The sequence below is a fragment of the Tetrahymena thermophila genome, assembly GCF_000189635.1.
Source record: "Tetrahymena thermophila SB210 genomic scaffold scf_8254470, whole genome shotgun sequence".
NCBI classification, from domain to species: Eukaryota; Ciliophora; class Oligohymenophorea; order Hymenostomatida; family Tetrahymenidae; genus Tetrahymena; species Tetrahymena thermophila.
This window is the reverse complement of record NW_002476246.1, coordinates 933931-950155: the sequence shown is the minus strand read 5'-3', so window position 1 is coordinate 950155 and position 16225 is coordinate 933931. Positions and strand designations below refer to the sequence as shown.

Sequence of the window (16225 nt, the reverse complement as noted above, 5' to 3'; positions counted from 1 at the left end):
AACGCATTACTCTTATAAATAAAACAATGATATATATTTTATAAAAAGTAAGTATTTAACTTTAAATAAAAAATGCTAATAGAAGAAAATATCAATTTTCTATTTTCATAAAAAATTATAATACCCAAAAAAAAGTGTTTGATAATATTTCGAAAAGGAAAATTATATCTTTTAGCTTTCCCCTCTCAAATTTAATTTATAAGGATTTCATTAACTTTTAGCACAACAAACAATAGAAAGATCAACACTAATTTCTAAATATAAAAATTGAAAATATAGTAAAAAGAATCTTTAAAAAGAAATATTGATAATCAATCCTTTTTCTCAAAATTATAATTATTTATTAACAAGAATTAAAAAATATCAAATTATTAATTTTGATGATAATATTTTTGGTTTTTAAATATTTTTGCAAAAAATACAAATATATTTACAAGGAAATAAAAAAATTTTTTTTAATTCTTAGAAAAAAAAATTATTTTTTTTCGATTTTAGTTACACTAGGTAAAAAATATATGTGAACGAACCACTTTGTTTTCATAAATATTACACTTAAAATAAAGGAAAATTGTATTTGAAGTTAAAGTCTAAAAATTAATTTTAGTTGCCAGCAATTTAATTTGAATGCAATTACATCATCTGATAACAACTTTTCTCATTAATGATATTAAATATGTTATAAGAATGTCTGATTAAAAAATTAATTTTTTAATCTAAAATTATTCATTATAAATGTCTTAGTTACTTTATTAACTAAGTAAATAAATAAATCTATTAATAAATATCTTTTTATTTACTTGAATTAATTAATAAGGTATTTATAGAACTTTTCTGGAAGCATTCACAATTAATTAATTTCTATTTAAAAACGCTTAATACAATAAAATTAGATATAGAAGAATAGCTTTAAAGTACTATAATATTCAGGTTAATAATTATTTGCCTTTATGATTTAAAATAATAGTGCAATAGATTCAATATGTTTAGTTCTGATTAATATTGTAGCTAATTTAAAATAACATTGATAATTGTAATAACCTTTATTGAAAACCTCATATTTTGTGCTTTTAATTTTGAAAATCTAAATTTAGTTACTAGAAAATATTTTTTTATTACTCAAATATAAATTTGATTTCATATGTAAACTGAACATGGATATGAATATGAATTATTATTATTCTATATATTCTTAATCAATTTTCTGTAATATCAGAAACAAACTCTATTTCTTATATGAATAATTCAGGATTAAAATTATTTGTTTACTTCTGTAAATAAAGCATTAATTACAACAAATTTTAAAAAATTGTTATATAATTTGTTTATAAAGAGATCCTCTTAAATTTGATTAAAATTAGTTAACTATTTAAAATGAATAAATATAATTCCAAATATATATTTGTGAAATATATATTAAAGAGTCAGATAAATTAAATTTCTAATGTGCTTTTATTTAAATTTTTTGTTTAAAATTTAAATCTTAGCCTATAATAATTAATCAAAATACTCAGTAAATTAAGCTTTGCATTCTTTTTTTTGAAGATTAGAATCAATTTTATTTAAATAGAAATAAATTAAATATATTAATTATTGATAATAATTTTTATCTTTTACCAATCATTTCATAATTTTAAAAATAATTTTTATATATAAAACCCATTTTTTTTTATACAAGTAACGATTTACTTTGATCATTATACGTTTGATTTATAAAATGTAAAGATTTGATTTTATAACAGAAGTAATTAAGATGTATTTTTTATTGACATATAATTAAAGAAAAACCTATGAACAATTACCTTAATTTTAGATTGAGATTATTAGTTTTCTTATCTTTTTATCAAGTTATCTAAATAGATCATTCGTACATTATTTTTAAAAAATTTTAATTTTGAATGCTTAAATAGATATTTTCAGACAATGACTATATTAATAGGCTTGGGAATTTATTTGCTTATTTATTACCGATTGATTAACTGTCTTTCGAGCTTAAATTTTATTTTATTTAATAAGATTTTCAATAATAAGAGATAATCAGTAAATTGTAAAACTAATTAGTTTACACATGAAAATGTAATCTTTTTTATTTAAAGTAATAATATATTGAAATTGTATATTGAAGCATTCAATTCAAAAAACTTATAACATATAAAAAATAATCTTCCAAATCATCAAATAAAATGTTATAAATCAAATTTTTCTTAAAAATAAGTTAAATTTTATATTTTTAAACTATAAAATTCATTTTAAAAGCTAAATTTTATATTTGGTAATAAGAAGGATATTTATTAAAGAATTCTGATTTCAATTATTTAGTATCTTTTATAAAAGTCTTTATTGAGGTTAACCTGAAATTATCGTTCAAGAATCATAATTCGGAGGCAAAGAGTATTCTTGAAATTTAATAGAATCTTTTAAAAAAGTCATAAAGAAATCCATAAATATCTTTATTACATTAATTAGCTTTAAATTTTACTCACTATGAAATTGAAGAAATATTTAAATCTTATTTTAAAACAGTGCCTTCTTTTAAAGTAAATCGCAAGTTTTTTCTTTTTTAAAAACAAAGAAATTTACAATCTTCAAAATAATTTTTATAAGAAAAATATGATGAAACAGAAAAGATTATTAACGAATAAACTATTGCGAATTAATTTCATTTAAATTAGATTAATTTTGTGTTTATATTTTTAATATTCTTAAAATTTAAAAAAGGTTATTGCTAACCTTATGCTTTTCATTGTTATTACTTTTATTTGTAAGAATTTAATAGTATTACGAAGCGAAAGAAAGATTACCCTTGTATATATAGTTTAAAAATTTAATAATGAATTAATTACAAAACAAACAATTAAAATTAAAAGATAAACGCTACTAAAAAAAACTAATATATTCATTTACAAATTAATATACAAGCAAAAAAATACAGATATAAAAAAAATATATTTACACACATAAAAATTTGCAGATTAAAAATATGTCAAGTAGAATATCAATTTACTCCTTTATTAATCCTGATGAATATGATTCTTTTTAACAATACACTGCTGATTTTATTGATAATTCAGAATAAATGTCTGGACTTGTTTCTCAAAAAAACATCTATGAACCAGAGTACTTTTTGAACTCAGAATACTTATCAAAAGAAAACTGTAATTTTAATCAGTAAAACTCATTCTAAGCCTATTAGCCCTAGCTTTTAAATCCAATTTACGAATACCAACTATAAAATAATTTAAATGTAGATACATGCTAATATTAATAAAAAATAGAAGAAACATCTTCCTATTTTCATGGCTTTAACAACAATTAATCTATCAACTAGCAGTTTGAAAGCCAAAGCTTCTTAAAAATTGGAGAAACATTCAATTAATCTGATTAAAATAAATTCCTTTTCAATAATGAAAAAGAACAATAATAATAATAATTAGAAATACTGCTTTAAGAAAAGAATCATAACCATAGAGATTTGAATTAAAAATTAATAGAAAATAAACTTAAATAATAATATTAAACTACTGTTAGCACATAAAAAATTAAACCTCAAAATGAAGAAAAAGGCAAAAAGTAATCACAGTAAAATCAGTTTAAGAATATTGTGAATGCTTTTAAAGGATACGTCAAAAAAATAAAAAAGAGTGAATTTGTTGATGTATCAGATTACGAATTTTCTAATTTGAAAAAGCAACTGATGAGATATATGAAGTTGAATTCATTTAATTACTCTCTATTGAAATATATAATAAACCACAAATTTTACAAATTGATGCTTTTAAATTTCTTTTAAAACGAAAGCTAAATTTGGATAGAGTCAAGTAAATTACACGACAAAGAAGATGTCTTTTAAAAAATATAATAATTAACTGAGTGTATAAAATATCCCCACCTTCTAGAGGCCTTATTAGGCTAATAAAAAAATAAAATAAAAAAATTAGAAGCCTGATTTTTAAATAATTTAATAAATTAATTAAATGATTCAATTATTTCTTGATAAGTCAGCATTTACAAAAAATATTGAATTCATTAGTTAATTAACTAATTAATTTATTTATTTATTTATAGAGTAACAAATTTAAATATCATACAAACACAAAATCAAATTAAGAAAATTTTCTTAAGTCAGTTACAGTAAGAATTGTAACTTTTAAAATATTAAATAATTTCTAAATAATTTAAAATCACTATAATTATCCAATCTATCTATTAATTTTATATATTATTCTTATCCTCGAATATCTATATATACACATTTCATTAATTTAGCCATTTTTAAAAAATGCTTAGGAAGTTTCTTTCTATTTATAAAATAAATTAAATTCATTTCTATCAGCAATTAAACTTGTAAATTTTGATTAATAAATTGCATTAATTAATTTTTACTCTTTATTTTTTATTCAAGGATATTTAGTTGATAAGAATATATTTTTAATTTTATTTGTTGTATTATTATTAGATCAATTACTTTATATTATAATTTCTATTTATTTTAAAAGAATTGGTATATCATTTTCAATTAACAAAGAATATTTTACTTAATTCAGAAAATATAAGCTCATTTATAATAATTTATTTAACTAATTTTTGTTAGGAAATTTAACAACTTATTGATTAATTCTAAATGTTGGGTTTTTTCATTTACTCGGCTTTTTAATTAATTATTAAACTTCTTTTAACTAAATAAAACAATTTTTAAGAATAAGATATTCTAAATCTGACTATAAGAGCTTTGGCTTTTAAATTAATAATTAGAAACTCCATCTGTAATAGAATAAAATTAAAGTGAATAGAGCAAATAAAATTCAATCAGTAATTTTAAAAAAAACTATTTTTTAAATACTGATTAAATATTAAAATGTTTCAAAAAATATGATTACTTTAAATTAGGAAATTCTTTGTTTTTGTAATAATTTTATGATAACTATTTTCTTTTTTTTTAATAATTAAAATTAAACACTTTTTTTGCATAATATATTATTTATACTAATTTAAAGATTTTTATTAAAAACATATACCTAAAAACTTCAAGACCTGTTTTTCATTTTAGTAATTTATTTACAGTATAGGTTAAGAGCAAATATCTTAACCATAACCAAACAGACAAAAAAAAAAATAATTTTTAATTCTTTTTGACAGATATTATGTTGATCGAGTATTTTAAAATAAAAAATTACAAAAATTAATCATTTAATTACAAATATTTTTACTTTATTCCAACCTTAAAAATAGAAAAAATGTTAAACTTTAATTATTATTGATTAATATTATTCAATCAGAGCTTCAAATTTGACTTTTCTAAAACAATTTTCTTTTATTTTAGTAAAACTAAAAAGTAACCAGCATAATCATAATTAAAAACATAAAATGTCTTTGAACTTATTAAATAAAATTGAATCAAAGAATTGCAAAAATTAATTTATAAATCTTACTATTTAAAATTTTTGTTTAAATTTATTATCATTTTATTTTAAGTTTTTAAAAATGTCTTTATATATTAGAAAAATAAATTCTAAAATTCAATTTTTTCTTGTTGATAATATTATTTATTTGTTGGAATGGTAAAATATTACAATCATATCTTACCATCTTTCATTATAAATATATACATGAAATTCATATAAAAAATATGTTTATCAATTTATTATTTTACTAATATTACAAAAATTAATATTTAATATTAATCAATCACAAAATAAATTAAATTAGATTTTATTTTTAAAAGTTTAAATTAAAGTTTTTTCTAATTTTTTTTTTTAAATTAAAAATAGTGTTTAGGTGTTTGTTTTACATAATCAATTCAAAATTTAATTTTATGCAATTAAGCAAAAATATTATTAAAATCTATTATTAAGAAATAAAATATAAAAAAAATATTTTAAAATGCCTTAATTTTTAAAACATATTTAGAAGAAATCCTTATTCTATTTTTAGTTTCTTAAAGTTGAAAAAATCATAAAAATTACCTTATTCTTAAGAAGTAATTTAAGCTAAATTAATATTTAAATATCAACTTATTTTTTTTTAGTTTAAGTGTAAAAAACAGATATAATAGAATTAGAAAATTAATTTAGTTATATTAATTGATAAGTATTCAAATATGATTTACAATCATTTAATATTTAAAAATATTTGCTTTTAATATTTTTATTTATCCATTTAAAATAAATAAAATAGAAAGAATCTACTAAATAATTTGGAATTGTTTTAATAAAGTTCTTCAAAAGAAAAAAAATTAAATTTAAATAGTTATCAAAAAATTTATTAACCAATGAAAGAAAATGAAATAATATTTTATGAAATAAAGATTTTTAATTTATTTTTTTAATTATTTTATTTTTAAATAAGTAGGTGCAACATTAAAAATAGCTATGATTTATTATTTTTAGTTTTTGTTTATTTAAACACTTAAACCTTAAAATATTGAATTGAATATTATTATTAAACCCTTGTATTATGGATAATGAGAACATATATTTATATAATATTTATTTTAGAATGTAAAATCTGATAATTGTTTTTCAAATATACTTTGTAAAATTAGATCAACTGCAAATTACTTTTAAGAATAAAATTAATTAGCTAGGATATTAATTTTAGTGAGTAATTAAATTTTTTTATTAATACTTAAGGATTTTTCGAAGTTGCGAATGTAAATTAAATAATTACAACTTATACTTTTGTAATCAAAGAAGTTGATAAAACAATTTATTTACAACTATAAATATATTTTTTTTTAAATAGCTGAATTATTCTGGATACTAAAGCACTTCTATGTGTTTTGTGAATAATATAGATTTATATGCAAGTAATATAAATAACTATCAAAAGCTATTATTAAATATTATTTAAAAATAGAAGAAAAGAAGATTATTCAAATTAAAAATATACTTAAGATTGAAAGATAATTTCTCTCCTAAACAAACTAGCAATTTATTTTAAAATATTTAAGAATTGTTTATGCTATCATGCCCATGGTAGAAATTTAATTATTAATTGGATAACTATTTGAGTAGTTTTTAAATTTTTATTCATTTTTTGCCAGATATTTTTCAGTATTTCTTATTTGTTAGCTTGGTTTCAAACTCTTTCCTAAATCATAAGTTTTGGGTAAAATATTTAAATAAATGAAAACAAAATTATTTAGTTTTCATTTAAAGGAAAGGAGGGAAGTAATTTTAAATAAACTTAGAAGTTTAAAAATATAAAATAACTAGTAATCTTAAGAGTTTATATCTTTGTTTATTTAACATGGAAAAAATTTCCTCCCTAAAATTTTTAAATATAGAAGTCCATATTTGAAATAATTTTTTATTTATTACTTTTATTTTATAAATTATAAAATAAGAGATTTTTTTCTTATGACAAAAATAATATTCAATTATATGATGGAATTTCCTTTTTTAATACGTAAGTAATAATTTTAAATTTAATTTCTTTTGTATCGAATAACTATTGCAAATACTACGTTTTATTTATTTGTAATCAAATAATTGAATACTAAAAATTTATCAAATCCACTAATTATTGAATTGGATTTATTTATTCTATTAGGCAAAAATAAAAATAATTTTTTCTTTTATGCTTAACTTACTCTCTTCATCTTAAAAGATTTTTAAAATTTTATATGAGTTCTTATGAAATAACATTTTTATTTGGAATATCAAGTCAAAAATACAGTTTAAAAAAATTTGATTGTTAATAGTGTAAACACAAAATGAAAAACAGAAATTCAGTTAAGTTTTAAAAACAGATATCATTTGGTTAGAAATACTAAAACATTATTATTAATTACATTGCGTATTTTATTTATTGTGACTTATTGATCACTTGTCTATCAATTTTTAAATTTGCTAAGCATGAATAATTAATTGTGCTTAAGCAGTAAAATACAAATTGATATTTAATCTAAAAATAATTAAACAGCAACACATATCTAATTTGGTTTATACTGGAAAATTATTAAAATATTATTGAGGACTTTTTTATCAAAGATAGAATATAAAGCTATTTTTAAATATTATCAACTTAATGGATTTTAAAAATAGAAAATAATACTAAATCAACATAATACAATTTAATGACATGACTAACTCTTCAAAATATATTAAATTTTTTATCATTTTTTTTGATAAATTCAAAACAAAATAAATCAATTTTTAATATGACTAAAAATTTAAGAAATTAATCAAATCAACGAGATTTGCTATGGGACATTACATTCATCATAAAGTACCCTATTGTACCCTACCCGATAATTAAGTATTATAAATAATAAGTAAACACAAAAAAGATAAAAGAATCAAAGTAAATAATATTAACTTCTTATAAATATCGATTGTTATTAATTAAAAATAAATTAATTCAAAAAAAAACAAACAATAACATCAAACAATAAAAAGTATAATATTCAGTCAGCAATTTATTAACAATTTGTTTGCTCTAAAACATTTCAGATCAGCTCAAGTACTAAAATATTTCACACTCTCTGAACTCTTGATCACTACATTTATTACTAAAATTAAACAAATACTTTAAAACTACCTTAATTCCTGGTAATTTATTACTAATAGTCTTGTTAATTAGAAAGATGTGTGACACCAATATGATGAATAGAGACCCTTCTTAGAGCTGCGCTTCAAGCTCTACTATTTATCCTTCTTTTAATTAGGAAAGCTACTACTGGAATGAGAGCTACTGCGAGTTAAATTTCGATGATAAATAGGACAAATACTAACCAAATTAACAGTAATATTACACTTAGTAAACTCAATTATGTTTGTAATAAGACTATTAAGAAGATACTTGGAACGTTGACGAACTTTTTAATTTCAATAATACTCCTAAAAATAATTAAATTTAAACAACATAATAACAATTTTCAAACAATTATGAGCAAATGAGTAATACTGAGGTTTTCTATAACAATAACTACTTTGACGCTTCTCGCAACTAACAAATCTACAATAATAAGATCCAATAATAAAATCATATTAACAATTAAATTACTCTTAATAATAATAACTAACATTAAATATACTCCTATTCATAAAATGGCACAATAGTCTACAAGGTAAATTAGCCAGAGAGTATAAAATTCGAAGATGATTTAAGCAGCGAAAATAGCATGATCAATTACAACATTAACTAGAATCAAAACCAATAAATAAAATAATCATGCTAGTTTAAAGATTAATAACTTAAAAATTAGCTATTTAATTAACAAAATTAAATCAATAATCAAAATTATTAATTCTACACATAATAACCAAATAATCAATAATTTAATCAATACAACAGCAACATTATTAATAACTAATAATGTTTTTAAAAAAACTAACAAAATTATCAATAGACAAACTCACTCTACAGCTAACAATTACAGTCTCCAATTTAAAGCTAAAACTTGTATTAAAATCCACATAATCCACAATCAGTCTCTCAATAATAATAATTAGATAATTACCATTAAGAAAAAATAATTAATAACGCACAAACAAGCTAAAACTTTTAATTCAATTAATTATCTAAACACTCTCAATCCAATTTAGGTAAACTAAATATCCCAAATAATAATAATAATTCAATATCTTAACAATCACATGCTGGCTACCAATAGTAGGGCACTTAAAAAGCTCAATAAGATAATCTTAATACACCTACAACTATTTCTAGCTCACATCAGATAAGAGAGCTATAACAAGAATCAAAAGAAATTTACCAAATTTTAAATTTACAAAATAAAATTCTACTAACCAATAAAGATATATCTGAAAGCACAGACAGTAAAAGCTGCAGTGGAACAATAATTGAAAATACTAAAGAGTCCTCAGAAACAAAATCAAATCTAACCCAAGATAGCTAAGTTAGACAAAACATATACAAGAGCATAATGAATGCTTTCAAAATATTTTTGTCACAAAAGTAAAAGATATGTGAACTTTTTGTTAACCAAGAATAATTGAAGATTGACAATAAATTAAAACAGCTTGCTCGCTTTTTAAAAACTCACAGCTTTAATCACCAAGTCCTGAAATATATCGCTCTTCATGACACTTACAGTATAATCTTTAGCCATTTTATCAATAAAGAATGTGAGATGTGGCTCCAAAAAAGTAAAATAGTTAAAAAAGATATAGCTGTTAGTATCCTGAACTATCTAAAGTAATGTGTTATTGATAAAGCAAATTTCGACGATTTCGTTTGTTATAAAACAAGCAAAAAGTCTAAAAAACAAAAAGAATATAACTTCGAAGATGAGTGAAATCATAAGAAAATAAGGCAAAAAAACTACTTAGTATTTTTCTTTTTTCTTTAATTAATAACTCATATCTGATAAGCGAATATTTCACCTAAGAATTAAATTCCATAGAAAAACTGTGGTTAAGTGTTGATTTATATAAAATTAAGGAATTTTGATAATAAAAAACTAGCTAACAAAATAAATTCGAAACTAACAAAATTAAAATATATGCTAAACCATCACCGCCACCTCTTCACTTACTAATAATAATATAAATATTAACAATAATTCTTCTATTTCTAATTATTAATCACTACTTCATTATTATCTTCTTCTTCTTCATTGATTCACTCGTTCATACATTTTCATAAATAAATTAATAAATTATCTAAACAACTCCTTACTTTTTTACTCATAGAAAATCTAAAATTTATTTGCCAAATAAAATTGATTCTTTAAGTAAGATATGCAATACATCTTTGAAGCTTACTAAATTACAAAAATTGATATAAAAGAAGAAACAATATAAACCATCTTCATATTAACACACATAGCATTTTATTCAATATTAATATATTCAATTATTTAATAAATTATTTATCGATTAATCTGAATATCAATTTACCTCTCCATATTTACATTCAAAATAATATTCAAACGATCAATCAAGCTAGTAAGCATAATAAATATATAAATTAGTAATTATCAACATGAAAAAGCCATTATCTATTTTAATAATCAATGATAACAGTTTCTAAATTCCTAAAATATTAACTAATTTAAAATCCTTAAAACCTTCCTCCTATATACTAACTTTCTAAAATTGTTAACTCCTTCACAAAAGCCTTGCTTAATCATATAATAAACTCTCATAAAAATTACAATGAATTTATAGGCTATCTCATAAAAAAATATAAAATATGTCTTCATCAAAACGATATTATTTCTTTCTTACAATCCCTACTAACATAAATATATAAATATATTTTTAAATTTAATGTTTTTTATATAAATCAATATTTTATTTCCCGTATATAATTAATTCACTCTCTCATTTTTCTTAAAAATTATATTAGAAGTTTCAATTTTTTGTTTGATGCTTTTTAAGAACATTTTATTTTTAAGTGAATTGATACTAGCATATTTTAAGGAAATTTTACCAAAATACTATTGATTATATGGCATTATTTACTTTTCATTCTTTTGGAAGTGCTTACAATATATTTTTAATTTGGAAAAATCTAAATAAGAGTAATAAGGAAAATGCCAGCTATAGGTTGTTTTTATTTTCTCAAATAGTATATGAGACTGTAAATCTTGATATGTATAGAAAGTTATAGATAAAAAATTGATTGATTCATTAATACATTATTAGAAGTGGGGAGAAAAGCAAAAAGTATCAATAAAGGAAATACTATTTAATAATTTCTCATCAATTTAAAAATTAGAGACTACTTATTTTTAATAAATTAATGATATACATTTTTAGATTACTGGTAAATCGTTTTTATAGATGTAAAAGTAAATTAAAACTAAATAGTCCTTGAGATTTACCTATCTATTTGTTCATTGTTTTATTTGTTAAGAAGTCAATTATTCAGAAAACACTTCCTTAGTTATTTGTGATATTCTATCTTACTTGATTTTTGTTATAAAAAGCCAAAAATCAAATATGTTACTGTAAAAAGCAGAAGGCAGTGTAGTATATATCAAATTTCATTTAAGAGCAATTATCATAATAAGATTCAACTGCTGCGCAATTTGATGAATTCTAAATCAAAAGTAATCAAAAAAAATAAAAATCCTAGTGTTATTAAGTCAAAATTTTAGCTTCAAAAGGATATTTCGCTAATAAATTGTTTATAAAAGCTAATAATTGTAGAATGTTGATTCGATATATTGACCATAGTTTAGAGAAAACTAGAAAATAAAACATAAATTACTTTTTTAGTGAAATATAAAAAATATATATCTATTTGATTTGTATACGCTATTTCTATCATTTTTATTACGGTATTCATTTAATTAATTTAACAATAAAATCTGTCGCTTTAACTTACGCATATACAAATTAAGAGACTTTTAATTTATTACTTTAGTATGGTCTTTTTTAAAATATAATCTTAATTAAAATTGCTTAGAAACAATCGATCAAAATAAAGTTCAACGAATTAAAAAACCAGCAAATATTAAACACACTCGAATGGATTGAAAAAAAATCTATCCAAAAATTTAATTGATCTACTTACAATTCTACTAATTATACGTATTTTGTTGTAGAAAAAGATTTTAAATCAAATAGTATTAATCACAACTTTGAATATTAATCAATTAGTCAATCAATAATTTTTTTTACATAAATTAATTCTGTCATCATTTCAACTCACCAACTTTTTTTTTTTGCTTCTTACCCAATCTAATTAAAATTTTACTTCTTTCAAAGCTTTTGAAAGTAAATTAAAGGGTGATTGATTTTTAAAAGTTTTTTTTTTTTCATAATCTAATTTCTTATAAACTAAAATGCTTTTCAAAAAAGCATTGAAATTGATGCATGAATTTGATTATATATTGAACAGAGAGAGAGAGAGAAAAAATAATTACTTACAAAAAGTAACCATCATTAAATCAAATTAGCAATAGAATCTAAATTTTCAATTTGCAATTTTTCATAGTCTAGTAAGGTAGATTGATTGATTTGCCAGCAAAAAAAAGACTCTATTTAAAAATTTAAAAATTATATGTGATGGACCAAAAATAAGTCTATATAATTTAAAACTACATTCTAAATCGTCAAATGCAAAATCAGAATAATAAAAAAGCTTAACTTATTTTTTTTTATTCTATAAAATAGTAACCAAAGACAATATTAAATTAAGAACCTATTCTTCGCAAAAATTAAAGAATTATTGATGTAAAATATATACATCAGCATCTTTACAATAGCAATTTGTATTGTATTAGCTTCTCTATACCAACATTATTTAAATTTTTGAGTAGTGATTATTCAAATTAATGAAACACTATCTCATAACCTTTGTTTATAGATAAAAAAAAATATTTTGCCAACTTTTTAAAAACGTATTTATTTTAATTTATGTATTTTAAGATAATTTGAATACAATGCTTAAATTTAAAATGCTAGTATTTTGAAGCTTAAGGAAAATAATCTGAAATTACTTTTACTTTTTAAAGTGTGAATTTATAATTACTATTTCTATTCAAGCAATCAAAAGTTGTGAGTAATATAATAATCTGAAAAAAAAAAAGGAAGAAAGACAGATAAATATATGGATATAAAACCTAATTAAAGTAGTAAATCTTTTTTTATTTTATAGTAATTTGTATTTGAGGAATATATTGAAAAGATGCTAGAATCATAAAACGATATTATTATAATTAAAACAGTAATCTTTTCTTAATTTTATTATAATAACTAGTGAAATCCATTTGGAAGAAAAATTATAGATCAAAATATTTATAAATAACGATATGCCTTTTTACAAGAATTTGTTCCAGAAAAAACTAAAACTCAACAACACTTGATTTGTATTAATGAAAGATTACAAATTTATATTACAACATTTCATTTAATTTATAACTATAAATATAGACCTTAATTATGTTTAATAGTTTTTATATTAGCTTTAGATGATTTCATATGTTTTAATTATGTATTTTTATTTATTTCTATTTCTAATAGTTGATTGATGAGTAGAACCCCTCTTAAAAATATTTAACAGTAATTATTGTATTGTTCAATTACAAATATTATGAATGACCCATAAATATTTATTATTGTTAGTAAAATACAGAACTTTAAATATATCTAATAGAGAAGTGGGAAATTCTTACTTTGCCTGTCGATTGAAATTTAAGTGAAAACAAAAAATCCTTAATTAAAAATTTCTGTAATTGCAAAAAGTAATAGCATCAATTAAGGCATTTCAAATTAAAAAAACAAAGCATAAACAAATGAACAACTTGTTTTCAATTTAAAAAAGTAGAATGGGAAAAAAATTAATTGAATTTACATAACAAAAGATTGCTGGACACATAATTTGTATGATAGTGATTATCTTACTATATGCAAAAATAAAATTTAAATAGATTACAAACAAATAGAGGAATAAAAAGAAAAAAATTATGAGGTAAAATTATCAACTTAACAATATAAAATTCAATCAAAATAACCAAAAAAAAATCAACCCCTTTACTTATATTTTATGTAATAGTCTTTAGTTGGGTTTTTATAATTAGAACAGAGTAAAACTAAATTATGAGTAAAGAATATACTCGTAAACATCAAAATTTAAATATTTTGTGCATATAAATTAATTAAAGAGAGTAAATTTGTAATGCTAAAAATAAAATACATTGAGCTTTCAGGAATATTTTTAGTTTTACTCAACTTGTATTTATTTAGAACCACTTTCTAGTTTTTTTTAAATTTGTCAATTTATTTAAACAATAATATCTTACCCTATCTATTATTAGCTCAAATAGATTAAATTAAAATTAATTCCTTAGTTAATATCTCTTAGCAAAACTCGCATTCAGTGTGCTATAAGCTTACACGCATATGCAATCTAATTAATCACCAAGTTTTATTTACCTTAAAAGCAAGTAGTTTTTTTCAATTAAATAAACCTCTTTGATATTTTTATTTTTCCTTTTGCTTTAAGGCTTCATTATTGATTTAAAAATAATTAGAGCAAGCTTAAAAGAATTCATAAGAAAAATTTTAAGATAAGTTGTTAAATTATACGCTATAAATGAGGGATTTGATATTTTGAGTTGAAGATTAATTAACTTTAAATTAAATTAATCAAGAAAATACAAATAAAATACAAGATAGATATATACATAAACCTTTTAGGATAAGAAAAGAGTAAACCAATATTGCTATTAATATATCAATCTAAAAGAATAAGTAATTTGAATAAAAAGCTTAGTAGAACCTATTTAAATAAGTATTTTGATTTAAAACATTAACGTTAATAATAAGAAAAGCAGGTGTGATCTTATTGAAGAGCAACCTACCAAACAATCTAAACTAAAAAATTATTTGTAAAAAACAAATAAATAACTACGGGTTTAGATTTTTAGTTGGAGAGAATTATCAAAGATTAATTTTATTGCTTACACATAATTGTACGCATATTTTTTCTTCATTAGCAATTTTAGAAGTTGATGTCATAATTAAATTTTTCTGATATTTGTTTACTATTTCTGATTTACTGTAGTTAACTTATTCGTAAATTTATTCTTAAAATAGAAAGCAACTAAGTCATCCATCGTTGATTATCAAGTGAGTTACAATCAGTCTAATCAAAAAAATTTTGAATTTATATTGCTTTAGTTGTAATACCATCTCTCTCTCTCTCATTATCTATATTTCTTATTGCCAAGAAATTAATTCTTATTTCAATAGCAGATTACATTCCACAATACGTTTATCTTAAAGATAAAGTCTATAAACACAAATTATCTTTAAGCAAGCATATTTAATCAGGTTTTTATCATAATTACAAGCATAAAACTGTTTATAGCTAAAATGCTTGTTTAATAAGCTCAATTTGATTATATTCAGCCTATAATATTTAGCTCTTTACTTACTTAAGGTTCTTACATTATTGAAAGTCATATTCAAAAATGTTTTTGTTGTTTTCATTTTTAAAAGTTAACCAGTGTGTGTTGATATTTAGTTAGAGAATTTGTGACTTTAATTAAACGAAAAATAATAATATTAAATATAAAAACTAACTAACTCCTACCATCTAAAACGCAGATTTTAAGTTAAATATCTCAATTATTACTGTAAATAAAACTGAGTTTATAGAAAACAAAAATTAGGAAGTAAAAAAGATTAAAAAATTTTGAATTCCTCAATTATTTTTTTTAAAAGACCTTGAATTTTTGAAATACTTTCAAGCACTGATTAGAACAAATTTAAGTTAAATAATAAAACTCAATAAAAATTCCTACCCC

The 16225-nt window shown here is 20.1% G+C and overlaps 3 protein-coding genes across 3 annotated transcripts; all 3 read left to right on the top strand. All coding sequences in view use genetic code 6, as the record gives it.

The window, feature by feature from the left end:
• Positions 1-2785: 2785 nt before the first annotated feature.
• On the top strand, positions 2786-4093 carry TTHERM_000430179 (hypothetical protein). The gene has a single exon (XM_012799447.1). It carries the CDS (start codon positions 2828-2830, stop codon positions 3941-3943), a length of 1116 nt encoding a protein of 371 aa, XP_012654901.1. The 5' UTR covers positions 2786-2827; the 3' UTR covers positions 3944-4093.
• A 4491-nt stretch (positions 4094-8584) lies between these two features.
• On the top strand, positions 8585-10258 carry TTHERM_00431190 (hypothetical protein; the record flags this gene model as incomplete). The annotated part of the gene is made up of 1 exon (XM_001011344.3): positions 8585-10258. The coding sequence occupies one exon, from the start codon at positions 8585-8587 to the stop codon at positions 10256-10258; it is 1674 nt and encodes a 557-aa protein (XP_001011344.1).
• Positions 10259-12337: 2079 nt separating this feature from the next.
• On the top strand, positions 12338-12709 carry TTHERM_000431189 (hypothetical protein; the record flags this gene model as incomplete). Its single annotated transcript, XM_012799446.1, has 1 exon — positions 12338-12709. The coding sequence occupies one exon, from the start codon at positions 12338-12340 to the stop codon at positions 12707-12709; it is 372 nt and encodes a 123-aa protein (XP_012654900.1).
• Positions 12710-16225: the final 3516 nt, after the last annotated feature.